Source organism: Solanum stenotomum, chromosome 7 (assembly GCF_019186545.1).
Source record: "Solanum stenotomum isolate F172 chromosome 7, ASM1918654v1, whole genome shotgun sequence".
Classification (NCBI taxonomy): Eukaryota; Viridiplantae; Streptophyta; class Magnoliopsida; order Solanales; family Solanaceae; genus Solanum; species Solanum stenotomum.
In genome coordinates, this window is record NC_064288.1 from 7,494,311 (window position 1) to 7,517,037 (window position 22,727).

Below are 22,727 nucleotides of genomic sequence, written 5' to 3' on the forward strand. Positions count from 1 at the left end.
CTAAGCAATAACATGATTCCCCATTTAGATTCCTAGTAATAAATTAAGTCTTGCCTGACAGTTTCCAAGATAACAACCATTTGATAAGAAATACATCTTTGATGGTGCCCAACTTCAGACTATATATAGCATTCTTTCAAGATTAGATGTCTTGAGTGTTGAAATTCAATTAGAAATCGTTGAGGTCCGGGGGGTTGTCGGGGGGGAGGCGCCTCGAGGTTTGGGGGGGGGGGGGGNATCCATGAGGCTCCACCCACGGAGCGTAGACCACCTTACAGGGCATTGGTCTCTCCGTGGGTACACTGTTTTGGGCAGTGTTTAGGTGGACTTTAGAGTCCTCCTCAAGGACCCTTGATTGGTCCTTGGGGAGTCGTACATTGACGTTTAACCCCTAAGCCATTCATTCTAAGTACGAGAAGCAAATTTTACGACTCTAGCCCTTACGACAAGCCCTAGGGATGTTACATTTTTCCTTCTTTGGGGATCTTTTGAACTTCAAAATGCACCCGTTTGCCCCTCAAATCAACTCATGTCATTAATAAGGTCGTAACGAACGTCCATGAAAAATTTAAGCAAAAAACAAGCTGGATTCCTGAGTCATCAAAAAATTAAGCATACGAAAATTGTTAAAATCTGGCATTCCCTGCTTTGGGGATCGTTTGAACTTGAAAATGTGTCATTTTTCCCCTCGGGACAACTCATGCCATTAATAAGGTCGTAATGGAGGTCCATGCAAAATTTCATCCAAAAACAAGTCAGAATCGTGAATCACCAAAATCCATGGATTATGCACACAAAAATTGGTAAAATTTGGTTTTTCCTTCTTTGGGGCTCGTTTGAACTTGAAAATGCGTCTGTTTGCCCCTCGAAACTATATCACGCCATTAAAAAGGTAGTAACGGACATCCATGAAAAATTTCGGCCAACAAGTCGGAATCCCAAATCACCAAAAATTCATGGACTATATAGCACACGATAATCGGTAAAATCTTTTTCATCCTTTGGAGCTCGTTTGAACTTGAAAATGCGTTTGTTTGCCCCTCTGGACCGTCAACTAACACCATTAATAATGTCGTAACAAACGTTCATGACAAATTTCATCCAAAAACAAGCTGGAAAAGAATCACAAAAAATCCATGGACACATGAAAATCAGTAAAATATGGTTTGTCCTGATTTGGCGCTCATTTGAACTTGAAAATATGCCTGTTTGCCCCTTGGGAACTACTCACATCATTAATAACGTTGTAACAGACGTCCATGAAAAATTTTGACAAAAAAACACAGAATCCTAAATCACCAAAAATCTATAGGCTAGCACATGATAATCGGTTAAATATAATCTAGCTTTTCCTACTTTGGAGCTTGTTTGAACTTGAAAATACGTATGTTTGCCTCTCGGGACCAACTCACACAATTAATAAGGTCGTAACAGACGTCAATGAAAAAGTTCGATAAAAAACAAGCCAGAATCTTGATATAGCACACGAAAATCGATAATATGTAATTTTTTCTGCTTTGGGGCTTGTTTGAATAAGAAAATGCGTTTGTTTGCCCCTTTTGACCAACTCACGCCATTATTATGATCGTAACAGACGTCCATAAAATTTCGGCAGAAAATAAGCTGCAATTTCGAATCACCAAAAATCCATCATACACGAAAATTGGTAAAATTAGGTTTTTCTTGCTTTAGAGATCATTTGAACTTGAAAATGCGCATGTTTGCTCCTCGGGACCAACTCATACCATTAATAAGGTCGCAACAGACATCCATGAAAAATTTCGATAAAAAACAAGCCGGAATCCTAAATCACCAAAAGTTCATGAAATTTGGATTTTTCTTCTTTAAGGCTCATTTGAACTTGAAACTGCTCCCTTTTTCCCCTCGAGACCAACTCACACCATTAATTAGGTCGTATAAGATCGTAACGGTCGTCCATGAAAATTTTCACCCAAAAACTAGTCGGAATCCTGAATGACCAAAAATATGTAGACTAGCACACAAAAATCTGGGTTTTCCTGCTTTATGGCTCATTTGAACTTGAAAATGCACTCGTTTGCCCCTTGGGACCAACTTATGCCATTAATTAGGTCGTAACGGACGTCCATGATAAATTTCAGCCAAAAACAAGCCGGAATCCTGAATCACCAAAAATTCATGGACTATGCACACGAAAATTGGTAAAATCTGGTTTTTCATGCTTAGGGGTTCATTTGAACTTGAAAATGCTCATGTTTTCCCCTCGAGACAACTTCATGCCATTCATAAGGTAATAACGGACCTCCATGAAAAAGTTCAGCCAAAAACAAGCCAAAATGCTAAATCACCAAAATTCCATGGGCACACGAAAATCAGTAAAATCTGTCTTTTTTGCTTTGTGGCTCATTTGAACTTGAAAATGCGCATGTTTTCCCCTCGGGACCAATTCACACCATTAATAAGGTCATAAGGAATGTCCATGATAAATTTTGGTCAAAAACAAGCCGAAATCCCGAATCACCAAAAATCCATAGACATAACACACAAAAATCAGTAAACTCTGCCTTTTCTTACTTTAAGGCTCATTTGAACTGAAAAATGAGTCAATTTGCCCCTCGAGACCAACTCACACCATTAATAAGATCGTAACGTACGTCCATAAAAAAATTCGACCAAAAATAAGCCGTAAATTCAAATCACCAAAAATACATGGACTCCGGTTTTTTCTACTTTGAGGCTCGTTTAGAATTGAAAATGCACCTGTTTTTCCCTCGGGACCAACTCACGCCATTAATAAGGTCGTAACGGACGTCCATGAAAAACTTCTACTTAAAATAAGTTTAAATCCTGAATCACCAAAAATCCATGGAGCACACGCTAATCGGTAAAATGTGGTTATTCTTTTTTCGGGCTCGTTGAAACTTGAAAATATGCTTGTTCACCCATCGGGACCAACTCACCCCATTAATAAGGTCGTAACGAACATCCATGAAAAATTTTTGCCAAAAATAAGGCAGAATGTTGAATCACCAAAAATAGCATACGAAAATAGGTAAAATCTGGTTTTTTCTGCTTTGAGGCTTCGTTTGAATTTGAATATTGCGTCCATTTTCTCCTCGGGACCAACTCACGCCATTAATAATGTTGTAACGAACGTCCATGAAAAATTTTGGCCAAAAACAAGTCAGAATCTTAAATCACCAAAAATCGATGGACTATATAGCACACAAAAATCGGTAATATCTAGTTTTTCCTTCTTTGGGGCTTGCTTGAACTTGAAAATACACTTGTTTTCCCCTCGGGACCTACTCACGCCATTAATAAGGTCGTAACGAACATCTATTAAAAAATTTGTCCAAAAACAAGCTCCTTGAATCACCAAAAATCCATGGATAAGCACACGAAAATTTGTAAAATTTGATTTTTCCTACTCTGGGGCTTATTTGAACTTGACAAATGTGTATGTTTTCCCCTAGGGACAAACTTACGCAATTAATAAAGCCGTAATGTACGTCCATGAAATATTTCGGTCAAAAACAAGCCGAAATCCCGAATAACCAAATATCTATGGACTATAGTAGCACACAAAAATTGGTAAAATTTGATTTTTCTTGCTTTGGGGATCATTTGAACTTGAAAATGCGCTTGTTTGTCCATCAAGACCAACTCACGCCACTACTAAGGTCGTAACAAAAGTCCATGAAAAATTTCAGCCAAAAACAAGCCGGAATCCTGAATCACAAAAAATATAGCACATGAAAATTGGTAAAATCTGGTTTTTCCTGTTTTGGGGCTCGTTTGAACTTGAAAATGCGCTTGTTTGCCTTTGCGACCAACTCACGCCACTAATAAGGTCGTAAATGACGTCCATGAAAAATTTCGACAAAAAACAAGTTGGAATCTCGAATCACAAAAAATTCATGGACTTATAGCACACAAAAATTCGTAAAATCTAATTTTTCCTGCTTTGGGTCTCGTTTTAACTTGAAAATGTGCCCTTCTTTCCCTCGGGATCAACTCAAGCCATTAATAAGGTCGTAACGGATGTCCGTATAAATAATTCAATAAAATCAAACCGAAATCATGAATCAACAAATATCCATGGCACATGATAATCGGTAAAATCTTTTTTTCCTAGTTTGGGGCTCGTTTGAACTTGAAAATGCGCCTGTTTGCTCCTTGGGACCAACTTACGCCATTAATAAGGTCGTAACGGACGTCTATGAAAAAATTCAGCCAAAAACAAGTTGAAATCCTAAATCACCAAAAATACATGGACTAGCACACAAAAATCGATAAAATCTAATTTTTCCTGCTTAGGGGCTCGTTTGCCCCTCGGGACCAACTCATGCCATTAATAAGGTTGTAACAAACGTCCATAAAAAACTTCGACCAAAAATAAGTCGAAATCCTGAATCACCACAAATTCATGGACTATATAACATACAAAACTTGATAAAATTTGGTTTTTCTTTTTTGGGGCTCGTTTGAACTTGAAAATACGTCTGTTTACCCCTCGGGACCAACTCACGCCATTAATAAGGTCGTAACGGACGTCCATGAAAAATTTCAGCCAAAAACAAGCTAAAATCCTGAATCACCAAAATTACGTGGTCTATAGCACACGAAAATTGGTAAAATGTGGTTTTTCTTGCTTTGGGGCTCGTTTGAACTTGAAAATATGATTGTTTTTCTCTCAGGACCAACTCACGCCATTAATAAGGTCATAACGAACATCCATGAAAAATTCTGCCAAAAGCAAGTCGAAATCCTGAATCACCAAATATCCATGACATATCACACAAAAATTGGTCAAATCTGGTTTTTCCAACTTTGTGGCTCGTTTGAACTTGAAAATGCACCTGTTTGCCCCTCAGGACCAACTCACACCATTAATAAGGTCGTAACGAACGTTTATGAAAAATTTTGGTAAAAAACAAGCCGAAATCCTGAATCACCAAAAATCCAACCTCATGCCAGTATAGGTCCCAATATATTAATCTCTTTTGTACCCTGTACTATAGGAAATAGTTCAAATATACCCCTACTTTTATAATTTGGCACATATATACCCCTACTTTTAACGGAGGGACGCATGTCAACTTAGGAATCAACTAACTCACCCTCAATTTTAAATATCAATTCTTTTAAAAACCCATCCATTTAACCCATTACCTCTACTGACCCGGTTTGAACCAATTTTCGTAGTCATCTTCTCTATAAAAACCTCCACAAAATCAGCATTCTTCATAATTGCTTAATACATCCTCCATCGGACTTTCAAGGATTTGATAGATAAATATTGTTCTCAAGGGACTCCTCTTGCACTTCAGTTATGTTAAGGTGGATAATGCTTCGTTACTTCATTATTATCCACTTTAACAGATGGAACTTCTTTTGGACTGATGCATCATTATTGATTTTAATAGAAGTTTTGATTAAAGAAGATCTCATATATGAACATGGGTTTGGTTCAAATCGGGTCAGCAGAGGTAATAGGTTAAATGGGTGAGTTTTAAAGGAATTGGGGGTGTGTTATTTGATTCCTAAGCTGATATGTGTCCCTTCATTAAAAATTAGGGGTATATATGTGTCAAAGTATAATAGTAGGGGTATATTTGAACCAAAAGTATAACGAAGGGTATATTTGAACTATTTCCTATAGTACAAGGGTGTTAATATACAATACATCATGAAATAATATGTATCAACCTTCCAAGCAATTTGTAAGGCACATATATATTGTGTATACGTACTACATAGGGGTGTTAATATGAGCCCGAAAATATGTAATCTGTCCAATCTATCCGGAATTTATGGGTTAGACTCTAAAATAATTTGAATTGGGTTGATCTCAACCCATTCAAATTATGTGGGAATCTCAGCCACCAAAGTCGAAACAAAAACTCCAAGACAATTGTTAGGATCAAATGAAACAAACAAAATGTCAAGAAAGCAACTTGTTGTCCTTGTCCAAACAGGCGGAGGGCTCAATTATTGATCAAACTTACATACATCACTAATCCAACTTCTCAGATAAATCAGAACTTTTTATCACTTTTCTCCATAAGATGATAGATGTGAAGACACCCTTAACATTAGTTCTCATTCTGGCACTATCTTTTGAAGCAGCCAAAGGAATCCCCAACACCAATTTGACACAAGTCCTGTGCAATGGTGCACAATACTTCAAAGATGATCCATTTGCAATAAGTCTAGCCTATGTTCTTGCAGAACTAGTGAGCACCACGCCATCGCGTCACGGATATGACTACCACAACATTTCTCCCTACCCCAATGCTTTTGCATATGGACATGCTGCTTGCAACAACAACACTACTACTACTTCTCTAACCACACAAGATTGTAAAACTTGTTTGGCTTCAGCTAAAGATAATTTGCTTACTAGTTGTGATGCTCGAATTGGTGGTCGTGTTCTTCTTGTTGATTGTACAATGAGGTATGAACAATACCCTTTTGATAATTAAGCCTTAGAATTAAGTTGTCTGGAAAAAAAGAAGAATCAACATGTACTAGACAACAACATTATAAATGAGTAATAATTTGATTGCTGCAATTTGACTGATTTCATGAGAATTTGATAAAATAATGATGCATTACCAACAACTAAATACATTGTAATTGGCTATACAAATTATCGTTGCAATTGGAGTAATAATTTACATGGCTAGCGCTGTCGCAATATTTTTCCTCATCCTTCATAGAGCCGACTTCAACTTGCTTGTTCTTTACTATCACAGAGGATCAGTATTTACACACTGAATTTGTCAAACTGTAAAATGTCTCTAAATCTATACAGTTCACGATGCTCTTTACACTTGACATATTCGTGAACTGAAGACCTAAATTTTACTCCTGAGTGCTGACAGACTAAAAAGGACTCAGGAAAACAGTTCTATGATAAATGTAACTGAAACTGGAACCTAGGAAGGATCCCATCAACTAAATGTGAGGATGTCCTTTTACTTTCAAATTGATCTCGAAGAATGGCACATTCATTTGATACAATGAGCATTGGACACTTTGATTGTTCTGGCTCAAGTTTCCTCTCCAAAGTACAATTTTTAATGGTCGTGAGCTGCAAGGGTACCGGGATGGTGCAACACTTGAATGTTGGAGGAAACATGTTGACATAGTTGAGATGACCTCTCTGCTGTCATTCCGCAGATTGAGAAGTGGATTTGGAGATTTTTTCCTGAGCTAACTCCTGTTTGAGGAGGATTGCATAGAGAAGCTCGTTCCATGAATCAGGGACACCGGGGAGACACCAGTGGCTGCAGTCTTGCTTGTGGGGCGAAACTGGTCCTACCTTAGGGCCTAAATAATACAAAGACAAGTGACCATCTCTTCTCCTAGATGTCATTCCTGTTATATTCAGTAAACTCATATTCCTAGCCTTTGATTTGTTAGAGAGCTGTGATAGGACATGAATGACCGTCATATATTCAAACGAGTTCCACAATGACTCTTGGGGTGATAATAAGTCAGGTAATGTCTCCAGGTGACAGCTACCGCCAGTCTTCCAATCTCCACCTCTGTGCATCAAAGTGATTGATTTATTGCTTATCGACTGACAACAAGAACTAAATATCTACTGAATAAGTGTAGGCTGAATTGCATAGATCATTAGCTGATAATCAAAATGCACATAATTTGCAGCCATTAATCAGTACAAACAATCAGGAACACACCAAGTATTAAGTTAACTTATCCCAGAAAAGCCTTTATGCATTACAAGATGCAAGCATACACCATTTGACCCTCGAAAACAGCGTATGCATACTACGACCAAGGTACCCAAGAAAACAAATTTTTCCATTTATCCACAAGCTTTAACACATTCCACCTCTATAGAAGATCAATGAAGTAGAATAATGGTAACCAACAAATAACTCTCACCCTTGGCTCACAGAATACATGAAATGGATATAGATGGAAAGAATCTGGATCTTAGATGAGTCTCAACTAATAATCTCCATTTCACACTTCTAATATGACATACTACAAAAAGGACCTCAATATTTATTCAAGGTGTGTTGGTTGAGGCATAATTGATTGATTATGTTTCATTATGTAAGACAACCTGATTTGATAAATCAGAAGTGAGAATTATGTGAAGTGTAACAACAACAAAACAAAACAAAAGGAGAGATGAATTACCTGAAGTGTACAGGAGAATAAGTACGAAAGAATATTTTCGTCTTGGACATGTTCACTTCACGGCCTATCCAATCAACCAATGTTACAATTGACTTCTGAAATGCCGTCTCCACATCCATCGTCATGTTGATCTTTCCGCCTTCTTGGAAATAGCATCCCCTGTCAATGGAAAGAATCAGAGCTCGTAAATCTTCACAGATTGTCGAGTAATTGTATTCCCCTATAGCAACAAATCTTGATAATATACACTTCAAAGCTTTCACGTTTACACACAATTTAGTGGTGGGAACAAGAAATCCAACTGATTTGAGTGTCAATCAAAATGAGAGAGAACTAAGCTCCAATGCACAGCCTTATTTGGTTAGTTATCCCAAGGAAAAGGAAAGAAAAAAAAGGCAATTATGGTTGCTTGATCCTAACAAAATTACCATTGTTACTACATAATAGAACTACAATAAGTTCTTTTATCAGACAATTATGGAGACTGAATTACTAACAACCTTCAAAATCAATGTATCTGCTTTATATCCTTTTGCCACCCTTTGAGATTTTCCATGAAAGATCATTGTGTCGAATTAGCATATCATTTCGGATCCATTTACCATTAATTCCATCAAACAAATTTGAATTTGGAGTATGTAAGGTACACCTTTATGAACCAAGTAGGAGCTAACTGAAGAACTTTTATGTATTAGATCAATTAGCTGAATTGTTAATGCCAAAACATGCAAGTGGATACATCTTTATGCCTTTTCAACTCATGCATATAGTCACATAGATTAAAGGCATGATTAGTACATTCCAGTACTCAACCTAACCATCAGTTCATTTAGCCCTTCAACATTGTGCAAAGAGAGCACAGGAAGAGATCCAATACTAGGAAATGCTCTGTTAATGCTTACTTGTATCTTGAGGCATATTAACTATTTATTGAACTTTTTGCTATTTAGTAGTTCAATGCCTATTGAGGATTCTGACACTGTGAAATGTTATTGCTAGTATTCTCAAACAGGCAACTTTCTATTATAACATAGTCCTTATATGGTTGAATAGTTATTAAGCAGCCCAAATTCCTATGTCTAGCTTCTCTTGAAGGGAGATGTAGATACTAATAACATAAAGATAAAGGTGCCCAGTAGAGCTTGTAGCTGCATTAACCATTATTAAAAGATACTAACAATATCAGCCCTATTTTCCCCTAGAACGTTGGTCTAGTGATAAGAGTGTAGTACGTGATGTGTGGATTAGGTCAGAGGTTTGAACCTTCGTAGACAAAAACCTGGAATTTAAGTGGATAGGGTAGAGGATTAGGCCTATTATCCACAAAGTTTCAAACCGTGAATCATTTGCCATGGGAATTTCTCGGCCATCAAAAATGATATCAACCTAGCACTAAGCACTCTAGTAGATTTTCCTATTCTACTTAAAAAATAGGTAGAACCCATCGATTGTCCCCTAAAGGGGGTTCAAGATTTTGCTTGGATGTTCATGGGTTTGATTCTGCACAACAATACTTTTGGAAAATCAAATAGCAAGGCAAAGATGTGCTCAACATTTTTGGGCTGGAGCTTTATTGTTTTTTTTTTCCTTTTTTTAATGTTATTTCTCCTCTTCAATATTCATTTGTTCGAATTTCTAAGGCACATTATTTTCATTTTTGTATTTTATTAGTTTGGCATAATACATATATTGGCCCCTAAACTTGGCTTCAAATTTTAACTTTGACNACTATCAATTATTCTTAAACTTGAAATTGAGATGGAGAAAAAATACTTTAAAGATGAGTTAAACTAAACTTAATAGAACGAATAAATTTGAAAGGCATGATTATTCATCATATTTCTTTCTCATTTTATCAGTTCTATTCTAGAAAGACGTAAACTACATTTAAATGATTTATTCGTTTTTTTTTACCAATGAAAAACCTTATAAATTGAATAAATGAACAAAAAATTGGCGATGCCATTTATTTATCCTTTTAATATGCATTATAATATTAGTAACTCAATCCCCACACATTTTAAAGAGTATTAAACAATTTTTAAAGTAACATGATTGAATGAACACTAATTTAATTTATTTTAAAAATTCAAAATAAAGTAAAGTAATAAAAAATTAAAGAAAAAAATCACTCCTTTTTTTTAAAAAAAAGAATCAATAAAGCACGGTAAAAGTAGGAAGAAATGCTAAATGCAGCATGACAAGGCACGTTATATTTAATGGATTAAGGATAATTTTTTTCTCTTCCGATCAGTTTTGCTCCATTTTTTTATTTACTTCTTATAAGTTGAACCCCCTCCACAAAAATCCTGGCTCTGCCACTGCATCGTAGTATATATTTTTTTAAAAAAATGAAAGTGAAAATTCAGATAATCAACCAACTTAACTATTAAGATTTTATTTTTTTGAAACTTCTTTGCTATTCAAAATTAGAGAAGATGACAAACTTGAACAGATTTGATTCATTAAATTTGTTACTTAAAGCTACACTTATAGTCTTATCAAATAATTAATAAACTTTGTTTGTTATATTTGATGGGGATTGTTGGGAGAAAAAAATTAGCGAGGACTATAATATTTGAATTTTTTGCTATTTTTAATTTTCTAAAGTTTGAGTAGTTTTTTGAGGTATAATTTAATATTTTTTTTCTTGTATATTTTTTTTAGTTTATTGCAATTTTTTGTGTCTTATATTTTAGGATTCCATAGAAGCGAATTTTTTATTATAATTTTTGTTATATTTAACGAATATAAATTATTAAATATTTTTTTAAAAGACTAAAAAATATTACATATTTTATTTCATTTTATTTGTTTTATATTTTTTAATTCGTTCAAAAGATGTTTCTTTCTTCTTTTTTTAAGTAATTCTTTAATTTTAACTTTTCATGTGATATATTTAAAATCACAAAATTAAATGTTATATTTAAGTGCAATCTATATATTTTTAGTTTAACATCACAAAGAAAAATTTTAAAAAATATTTTCTAAAAATTATACAAATAAATTAAAACGAAGAAAATAATTTAAAACACAAAATTTTCTTATTTGTTCTTGAGAATTAACACAAGTATTATTCTCGTCATTTTGGGAAAAAAAATATAGAAAAGACAAGGTGGCAAACGAGGAGAACGTGTAGGCCAGCGTGGGGTCGTAGTGACAAAGTGGGCTCAACCGACATCATTTTTTTTTAATTTTTGATACTTAATTCATTGAAATTCACATTAGATAAAGCTGATTCAAAAAATAATATTTTCTGTAAAGAATTTTTCATAACGGGAGAGTCAAAATCGTGACCACTATTTTAAAAAAGAAATAACATTATTCAGTACATCATCTCATAGTGATCAACAGACATTTCAATACAAGGAAAATGAAAATAATTTTATATTATCTACTCACGTTCAAAAATAATTTTAAAATATTTTTCATAGTAAGACAATTAATTTAATATAATAAGTTGAAACTACATTTAGAATGTAAAAATCTTTTGACTATGACTATATGAGTTGTCTTTGGATTTTAGAATTCTGGACCCATAAAATGTACATAAATTCTAAAGTTACTTGATTTGATTAAAGAATTACTTTTTTTTTTTTTTGGATAACGAGACTATATTATATAGTTAAGGGGTTATAGTAGGTTCAGCATTCCTAAAAGGACCGTCTTAACCCTAGGCCACTAAAGCCATCGCTTGGGGCACCAAATATTTTGGGACCTTATTTTTTTTTTTAAAAAAAAATAATAATTACTTAATATGTTATTTTTTAAAAATAAATTATATGTACTATGAGTGTTATGATTTCTGCTAAGGAAATTACATATGAGATGAAAATAAACCTGAATTTCGTAAGAAACAATTTGATGAAAATGTGTATAGCGAAATCACAAAGTCTCTTGAAAAATCTTTTAGTGTTTATTGTTTTATATATGTAGGGTAGATCAAACTATTTTTTCACTTCAAAATAGATTCGAACCAATTGAAGCATATGGAAATATTTTTGATTTCTTATTTAATGGTAAAATATTGAGATCACTAGATGACGAGAATTTAAAAAATATTGTCTTAACCTTGAACTTTCTTTAACATGTAATAGTTATTCTGATACTGATGGTTTAGATTTATTTGTTGAATTAAAAGTGTTAAAAGAAATAATACAAGTAGAAGATAATGATCTAATGAAAATACTCAATCAAATAAAAAGACTTGATTCTTTTCCAAATACACATATTGCTTATAGAATAATGTTAACAGTTCTTGTAACCGTTACCTCAGCCAAAAGAAGTTTTTTTCGAAATTAAAATTATTTAAATCTTCTTTAAGATCAACAATGTCTCATGAATTAGCTATATTACCATTTGAAAAAGAATTATTAAAACAAATTGATTAAAAAACAGTACCTAATGACTTCGCATCTAAAATAGCTACAAAAATAGATTTTAAATAAAAGTACATATGATAAAAAAAAATATTAGGATCCCTCTCTTCAGTTTCGCTTTAGGCCCCAATGTTGTTCAATCGGGTCTGATTCCTAAATGGGTTAGTAATTACAGTAAGATTTCCAAAACGAACTAACTTATAACAAATAGAAGGCTAAACTAGTCTAGTAGCGATTACTCTATCCTTGTCTTTAGCAAGCTGGCTTTTGACACTATCTGGAGGGAATTGTAGGGTGGTATTATATCTTGTTAGCTTGGAACCTTGTTTAGCCAAAATATTTGCTACGTAGTTCCCTTCTCTAAAGCTATGGTGGACCACTGAATTTTGCAACCTCTTCAACAATGAACTACATTCAAGGATAAGGTGATTGAATATGATCTAGCAATTGCAATATATCAACGGAGTCTGTTTCAATTTTCAGTGGACTCATCTTGAGGAAGTGAGTGAAAAAAAAACCGACATGAAGGATTTCTAGCTCGGTCATGGTGTGATTTTGGGCCATGCTTTTGTTAAATAAAACTAGTAATCCAATCGCATGTTTGGTTTCTTATGACTCTTCCAATGTCATCTCCCTCACCTGTCGAGTTGAACACACCATCAACATTAAGTTTTAAGAAGCCAAAGGGAGGATTTTAGTTGTTCTCACCTTATTAGGAGTATTAGAGAGAAGATGAAACTCTAAGACACGATTTTTATTGTTGAAATTATGTTATTATCCTTTCCGTTTAATTTTATTTGTCCAATATTTTTAATATATATATATTTCTTTTATTTATTAATTTTATCATAAAAGAGAAAAGATAATTATTTTTTTATTTTATACTCAACATTAATTGAGCTGAGAAAGAAAGGCATAAAACGCATTCAACGAATGCGATTTTATGTGTAAGTTTTAGTTTCTTCCCATTTATTGATGAAATTACGTCACTACAAAAGGAACCCCAATTACCAACAAAAAAATTCGTTGGTAAATTGATCAAATTGGTTGGCAAATTGAGTTACCAACCAAATGTCAACTTATATTAATCCGTTGCTAAAAGGCTCGTCGGTAAATATTACCAACCGATTTTAATTTGTTGGTAAACACCCAAAGTTGTTGTTACAAAATTTTGAAACATGGCACTGAAATTTCCGTTGGTAAATTCACCAACTAATTTTTGGTTAGTATATCGTTAGTACCATTACTAACGAATTGAAAAGGAGTTAGTAAAGTTTTTTCTTCATTATTCGATTCCATTGATAATACGTTGGTAATTATAGTAATTTTTGTTGCTAATTTACCAATAAATTTTAAATACTTTTTTTTTTGGTTTCCCGTCCGATGTCCAGTACCCACATCGGAGCCCGACTAAATCCAGATTCACGCCGGGAAGTCCCACATTGGGGAGTTAAGCGCTCTCGAAAAGTCCCACATTGGGGAGTAAAGTGCTCTCTAACAAAGGCGACTCCGTACCCAAGGGGAATCGAACCTGAGACCTCTTGGTTAAAGATGATGCAATACTTACCACTCCACCACAACCCTTGTTAGTACTAAATTTTAAATACGTCAGTATGATTATTTGTTTTTTTAATAAATTTACTAATTGATTGTTAGTTTGTTGATAATATATCATTCAAGTTCAATGTTAGGTTAGTAATTGATTGACAATATGTTCAAAATATTATTAACTGAATGATTATCCAATAGTAAAATATTTATTAATTTATTGCATTTAAAAATCTAAGAGCACGAATATAAATCCAAAAATATTAATATCAATTTTGTAAATCATATTTGAATGAAACAATGCAAAATCTATGATAACAAGTTAAATTAATCTCAATATGACACATCATTATATCAAAAAATTTAATTTGAACACGTTTACCAAAAATATTGACCAAAATCTAAATTTTAACCAAAATAAAGCTAAAACGCCTAACAACACAAACTAAAAATGGATGCCTCAAAACCTGAACCAACCATCCTATTAGATATAAAAATGACCTTCCAAAGCTAATTGCGCTGATGGAATTCTCATCAGAGCACTTTTACAAAAGATGTTAAGCAAAGTCAAATTTTGGCCAAAAGTTAAAAGTTAACCCCTAACAGTACAAACTGAATATGGAAACCTCAAAATCCAAATCAACTATCCTATAAGACGAAAAATGACCTTCCAGAGCTAACCGCACTGACAAAATTCAAATTTGAGCATGTTTCCCAAAAAAATTGACCTAATTCAAATTTTAGCCAAAAGTTAAAAGTTAAAAGTTAAAACGCTTAACGACACAAACTGAAAATAAAGTCTCAAAACCCGAACCAACCATCCTATGAGACCAAAACTGAACTTATATGGCTAACCGCGGTGATAAAATTTCAATTCGAGCCGATTACCAAAAATATTGACTAAAGTGAAATTTTGGTCAAAACTTAAAAGTTAAAATACCTAACGGCACAAACTAAAAATGGAAGCCTCAAAACCCGAACCCTCTATCTTATTACATCAAAAATGACCTTCTGCATCTAACTACACTGACGAAATTCTCATCCGAGCACGTTCACAAAAATATTGACCAAAATTTATAAGTTAAAACACCTAACGGCACACACTAAAAATGAAAGCCTCAAAACCCGAACCAACCATCCTATTAGATAAAAAATGACCTTTGGAGTTAATTACGCTGACGAAATTCTCATCTGAGCACGTTCACAAAAATATTGACCAAAGTCAAATTTTGGCCAAAACATAAGATTTAACACACCTAACGGCACAACCTTCTTGTTAGATCAAAAATGACCTTTCGAAGCTAATGACACTGACATAGTTCTAATTTGAGCACGTTTATCAAAAATATCAACCAAAGTCAAGTTTTAGCTAAAATTTAAAAGTTAAAACGTCTAACGACACAAACTGAATATGAAAGCCTCAACACTAGACGTTGATTTACTAAAAAGTTTAACTTCAATTGATAAATTTACCAACTATTCAAATATAAGTTAGTAAATAATAATTTACCAATAAATTTTGTCACAGTTGGTAATAGTTACTATATTACCAACTAATAATTAATATATTGGTAAATTTTACTAATGGATTAATAATCGGTTGATATATTACCACTATTTTAATGATGTTAGTAATTTACTAACTACAATCTTTATTCGTCGGCAAAATTTTTAACTAGTTGGATATTGGTTGGCAAGTTTACCAACAAATTACATTTCGTTACGAATTTACCAACACATTTATATTTGGTTGGTAAATTTAGCAACACAATCTTGCCGTTGGTAAATGTTTTGTTAGTAATTCATTGGTAATATGTTAATAAATTATATAAATAATTTTTTGTCATATTTACCAACCGATATATACTTCGTTGGTAATATTACCAACAAAAGGTGTGCGTTAGTAATATTTCAGTTGGTAATCCATTGATAGAATGTTGCTAAATTTGGCGCCATTTATTCCCGCTGTATTTACCAACTAAAATACTTAGTTAGTAAGATTTTGGTTGGTAATCTGTTAGAATTTTGTTGTTAAGTTTTGAAATATAATTCAGTTAGAAATATGTTGGTAATTTGTTAGTAGAATACTAACCAACTTAACTTGTTAGTAAAATTTGTTGGCAATTTGGGAATTTTTTTGTAGTGCGTTACTACCCCTTCCGTTAATAAAGGCATAAAGTGCATTCAACGAATGCGATTTATGTGTAAGTTTAAGTTTCTTCCCATTTATTGTCAAAATTACGTTATTACCCCTTCCGTTTAATTTTACTTGTCTACAATTTTTGAAATATATATTTTTTATTTATTACTTTTATCATATCGAGAAAATATAATTATTTTTCATTTTATACTCAACATTAATTGAGCTGAGAAAAAAGGTATAAAATGCATTCAACAAATTCAATTTATGTGTAAGTTTCAGTATTTTTTCATTTATTAATGAAATTACGTTATTACCCCTTCCGTTAAGAAAATGCATAAAACACATTCAACGAATGCGATTTATGTGTAAGTTTAATTCTCTTCTCATTTATTGTTGAAACTACGTATTTCTTCTTCCGTTTAATTTTATTTGTCCAATATTTTTTATTTTTTATTTTTATTTATTACTTTATTATATCGAGAAAAGATAATTATTTTTTCATTTTATACTCAACATTAATTGAGCTTGGAAAGAAAGGCATAAAACGCATTCAACGAATGTAATTTATGTATAAGTTTCAGTCTTTTCTCATTTATTGTTGAAATAACGTTATTACCCCTTTTGTTTAATTTTATTCGTCCAATATTTTTAAATTATATTTACTTCTTTTATTTATTACTTTTATCATATCGAGAAAAAAAATAATTATTTTTTTCATTGTATACTCAACATTAATTGAGCTGAGAAAGAAAGATATAAAACACATTTAACGAATGCGATTTATATGTAGGTTCAGTCTCTTCCCATTTATTGATGAAATTACGTTACTACCCCTTCCGTTGAAAAAGGCATAAAACGCATTCAACGAATGCGATTTATGTGTAATTTTCAGGCTCTTTCCATTGATTAATAAAATTACGTTATTATCCCTTCCGTTTAATTTTATTTGTCTACAATTTTTGAAATATATTTATTTCTTTTATTTATTACTTTTATCATATTGATAAAAGATAATTATTTTTTTCATTTTATACTCAACATTAATTGACACTACAGGAAAAATAGTCTTTAACGAAGGGAAATATGGTCGTTAAAGGTCAAAATCCGGTCGCTACAAGTCACTAACGACCGTAATAAATTTGGTCGTCGCTGGTTAAAAGTCCGGACGTTAAAAGTTAACGACAAATTAACATCCGGTCGTTAAAAATTTTTTAACGACAATATAAATTTCGGTCGTTATATGGCCTTTTTAACGACCGGATTGCCCTTAGTACATGTTCTTTTACCGACCAATTGTTCTTTCATTAATTATATTCTAATTTCAATACCAATACTATTAACGACCACATTTTGTCGCTAATTGTTGTTTATTCAAAAAATTTAAGAAGCCAATTATAAGAGTTTAAAAGAACCAATTTCATTTGTTGTTTTACAAAATTTTATACAATGAATATAGAAACACTCAAAATAAACTAAATAATTTAATTCATTATATTAAATTTCATGGTCAATACAAAGAACTAATTAAAGAAATATGTATCATATTCAAGTAGCATAATATATCTTTATCAACTCCTAAAAAGAGAAAAATTGCAAAAAGTAAATAATAAGACATTGTCTTTAATTTAAACCACCCCTAACTAAAGTAAAATCCCTAGCTCTTGAACTTCAACTTGCTCCGTACATTGTTGAACGATATATTCTTCATATTCAAATTCTTGATCTATAAGAAAAAAACTTATGTCAATTTAAAAACAAAGAATAAACTCTTAAAGAAGAACCATAAAATCTCAGAAGTATTTACTAAAAAATATGCAAAACATTAAAGTTTGAAAGAAAAGAAGGCATGTCAACAATAACTTGTAGTCTCTTCCCAACATCTATTAACTATTTAACGATTTTCTGTAATGATCTACAGTTAGTTCGTAAGGCCAACAAAACAAAACATAATAATAAGGGACTAGTATAACTCTTTCCTGCTTTGGATGACAAGGAGGAGGATCAAGAAGTTTCAAATAGAATGGATAGTACATACATGAATTAAAGCTATTTGAATCTTGCAAACTTTGGATGAGTCATCTTTTGGGAAGCAGACTGCCAGTTCAATATAGAAATCACACAAGAAAAAGTAAGACAACTATCAGACCAAAAGAGAGAGCACGTCCGAGGCACCAACTTATTTTTTTTCTTATGACTCTTCCAATGTCATCTCCCTCACTTGTCGAGTTGAACGCACCATCAACATTAAGTTTTAAGAAGCCAAAGGGAGGATTTTAGTTGTTCTCGCCTTATCAGGAGTATTAGAGAGAAGATGAAACTCTAAGACACGATTTTTATTGTTGAAATTATGTTATTACCATTTCCGTTTAATTTTATTTGTCCAATATTTTTAAAATATATATATTTCTTTTATTTATAACTTTTATCATAAAGAAAAAAGATAATTTTTTTTAATTCTATACTCAACATTAATTGAGCTGAGAAAGAAAGGCATAAAACGCATTCAACGAATGTAATTTATGTGTAAGTTTTAGTTTCTTCCAATTCAATGATGAAATTACATTATTACCCCTTCCATTAATGTAGGCATAAAACACATTCAAAGAATTTGAATTATGTGTAAGTTTAAGTCTCTTCCATTTATTGTTGAAATAACGTTATTACCCTTTCTGTTTAATTATATTTGTCTACATTTTTTGAAATATATTTATTTCTTTTATTTATTACTTTTATCATATCGATAAAAGATAATTATTTTTTCATTTTATACTCAATATTAATTGAGCCGAGAAAGAAAGACATAAAACGCTTTCAACAAATGTAATTTATACGTAAGTTTCAGTCTCTTTCCATTTATTGATGAAATTACGATATTACCCCTTTCCGTTAAGAAAGGCATAAAACACATTGAGCATAAACCATATGTTGATTAAACGTAATGGGTTTCTACATCTCATGTGATTGGAAGAGCATGAGAACAACAACCTACGAACTTTACACTTCCTCTTCTATTAGAAGAGAACTGAGATAAGCCATGGAACAAGTGTTCAATGGGTATTTGGTGACAGAGCAGTGCATAGTTAATTAGGTTTGGTTAACTACTAGAGATGTTAAATTTCAAGTTTTTTTAAAAACAGTTGGGCTGTATGGATGATCATAGTTAATGAGACCTCAATGCTTGATATAACCTTAATATTTTGACCTACCTCATTCAAACTGAAGAGCCTTGCAGTTTGATATATTTTTCCCTTTCCAAATTAACCATAACCCGCTTCCTTTTCGCTAATATTGTCAACTCTTGTAAATTTATAGATTATTCAATTTGAATGGTAAGTATTATTGCAATCTTACTTTATAGTATAACAAAGAAGTATCTCGTGTTATATGAAGTTTCCTCGGTTGGTTGTGGATGAGGGACTTGATTTTGTTATGATCGTGAATAATTCTCTCCGTATGAGTTATCTTTTGAAATTAAGTTAAAGTTAAAAGTTTATTTTTCTTATCAAGTAGTGTTTGTTATGTGTTGTCTCAATATTTCTATCATTTTGTAAGTTTAAATTTATGAAATTTCATTTATTCTATATTTACCAAGTGTAAGAATAAATGCTACGCTAATACAAGGAAGCTAAATTCGTTGGGCCCGTGCTTAGCACAGACATACTATATCTAGTTATATATTGAGAGTTCTTCATATGATAAATACCAATACTTTTGCTTTTTAATAAAAAGAAAAACAAAGTGGGTACAATCAATCACTAGCCAAAAAGTGTCAAGAAAACATAGCCAAAAAGTGTCAAGAAAACAAAAGCATTTTTTTTTTCTTTTTGGTATTACCTAATTCCTTTTAATTATTTTTCTTGATTTTGCCGTGTTCTATGCGTGTGGTGCATCTTCAAACCACTGTCTTTTTTGGTTACGCATCTTCCATAAAATAAATAAATAAACAAAAATGTATTAGAATTTTATAAGTTAGTGTAGCTTAATAAGTTCTAAAAGGTTATTTACTTGATCTTAAACTATCTATTCATGCATATTATAAACAGTTAGTAACACATCAAAAGAATGTGGGGGAACCGATAGAAATGAAATTCCTTTTCAAAAAAAACATAAAGTGATACCTGAAGTTGTCCCGAATTTTCAAAAAGTCACCTTAACTTTGTGGGCGTCCTATTACCCCACAAAACATTTCAAAATTACAATACATGCGCACTTTTTACACAATCTGCATTCTCAATGCATGTGCGTGAGTCTCGCCCCATTTAATAATATAATTACATATTTTTTTCAACCCATTTAGTAAAAATTGGATAAAATCTTGACCCATTTCACATTTTAATCATGACCCACTCCATTTAACCCTAAACCCCTTTCAAATTTTCACTATACTCTCTTTCTCTTTGATGATCAAAATCCTAAGCATTCCAATAGTCACAATAAATTAGTTTTGCAGTGATAATTTCTTGAATTATGGAGTCAAAACGAAGAAGTGAAGGCTCACATGTTAATTGCTTCTTGATTTGAATGCAAATTTTGGTTAAAAAATATTATATATATATAGTAGTGATTTTTTGAAAAATCATTTTTATAGTGATTTGTTGTTATTTTCTTCTTGTGCTATCTATTATTCATGTGTATGTAGTGTTAGTTTAGGACTGATTTGAGTTTGAATGTTTCTTCACTGATCTAGTTTTGAAATTTGTTTGCAATTGCACTTTTAGGATTTACAAATTCGTTAATCTCATAACTTTAAAATAAAATAAAAAAGAAGAAAAAATTGAAGCTAGTAAAGCTAAATGAAAATTTCATTGAGAATGAAGAATTTTTTTTGTGTGGTTGTAGATAGAAAGCTCTTCAACATATATCAAATGGAGGTTTTGGAGAAGATGGGAAGTAGGTATTTTAATAATGAAGAAAACTCAAATTGTCAGTGCCACATGGCATTTTTACACTGGTTTGGGGGTGTATTTTTACTCCTCCACGCGCTTTCCAGATGTGAGAACACGATTGTTGTGAAAATGGGTCAAAAGTGTTTAATTGTTGCGATTTGAAATAGTTTCATGGGGTAAGAGGACGCCAACAAACTTCATGTGTCTTTTTAAAAAGGCAAAAGGGTCCAGTGGACCCTTGTACTTGTACACGTTTGTATTATGAACCCTCCTACTTAACGTTTTATCAATTGAACCCTTAAACCCAATAAATTGCAATATATCGAACCCCTCTGACCGTTGACCCATCATATGTGGCATTAAATTGGCTGAGTTGGCAGGAGTATGTGATTACACTCGCGTGTAAGCAAGTAAACATCATATCTGAATTAAAAAGAGCTATTAAAATTATAAAAGAATAAAATAGTAATTATTTTTTTAAAAAAAAAATCTTCTTCTTCCCCATTTTACTTTCTTTTTTAGATAACCCAATCACTGCCCTAACCCCTGCCCCTAATCCCTTATCTGTTTCTTCTATACACTTTAGCAGAGATCTTAACACTAATCCATTTTTTGCTCGAACGGGAGGCGGCGAGGAGGTTTGTTGGTGGCCGGAGAGAATGGAGAGGAGAGGCAGTCTTGGTTTGCTGGTGGTGTGGTGAAAGGAAGACAATGGAGAGGAGACTAAGGTGGGTGAGGGTGAGAGGAGTTGGTCACGGCGGCGAAAAGGTTTGCTTGCCAAAGCTGGTAATGCGGCAGCCTAATATGTTGATTTTGTGAGATTGAAAAAGGAGGAAAGGAAAATGGTGAGAATGTGCGGCAGAGATAGAGATGGGTATGAGAGAGAGAATATTGTCTCGCTAGCAAGAAGAGTGGTGGCGACGACTTTCTGATCTGGTGGCTTGAGGCTATTTCACGGTGGAAATAGGTTGGGGAGAAGAAGATGGCGGGTGATTTGGTGTGTGGAGTCCCAAATTTTATTTTAATTGAATAAATTAAAATTTTATTATTTTTCCTTTTATTTAATATTTTTGATTTATAATTAAAAATATAGTTAATGGAGACAATTATGACATGTTATTGATTTATATGACATGGATCTGACGTGTCATCTATTTATGGGCGAGTGAATTACACACATGGTAGGAGGGGTTTAAAAATCTTGTTTTGATTGAGTTTAAGGGTTCAGTTGGTAAGGAGTTATGTAGAAGGTTCTACAATACAAATTCAAACAAGTATAGAAGTTTACCAGACTATTTCGCCTTTTAAAAATTCAGGAGAACTGCAGGTGTCTGTTAATGTCTTTTCTTATTCCTTTTGCTGTGATGTTTTGAGTTTGAATTTTAAGGATGGAATTATTTTTGATAGATAGATAGCGATTTCTTTTTTAATGAACTTAATGAGTCAGTTGGTTTTGCTAGTAATATTTGCAATTTAATATATGTGTAAAATATTTTTTTTGTTAGAATTTGTTGTGAATTTTCTATTTTGGATTTTATTGTGATTATGTTTTAATTTAGAAACATTTTCTTTGTACAAAAGAACTCTTTTATATCTATCATCTTTATTCTC

General features: G+C 32.5%; 2 protein-coding genes across 4 annotated transcripts in view; one reads left to right on the forward strand and one right to left on the reverse strand.

Annotated features, from left to right (window-relative positions):
• The first annotated feature begins 6,050 nt into the window (after positions 1-6,050).
• Positions 6,051-6,927, forward strand: LOC125869610 (antifungal protein ginkbilobin-2-like). Its single transcript, XM_049550080.1, has 2 exons — positions 6,051-6,439; positions 6,870-6,927. Exons 1-2 carry the CDS (start codon positions 6,051-6,053, stop codon positions 6,925-6,927), a joined length of 447 nt encoding a protein of 148 aa, XP_049406037.1.
• The window catches only part of LOC125870605 (protein trichome birefringence-like 11), a 103,375-nt gene continuing 87,369 nt past the window's right edge, over positions 6,722-22,727 (reverse strand). Inside the window, exon 5 of one of the 3 annotated variants that reach the window (XR_007446920.1) lies at positions 6,722-7,021. Coding sequence is in view for 1 of the 3 variants with exons in the window: in XM_049551072.1 (XP_049407029.1) it covers positions 7,157-7,535 (379 nt within the window). In the remaining 2 variants the exon portion in view is untranslated. Of the gene's footprint in view, positions 7,536-22,727 lie in introns of all 3 variants that reach the window. The other 2 variants (XR_007446919.1, XM_049551072.1) reach the window with 2 other exon arrangements.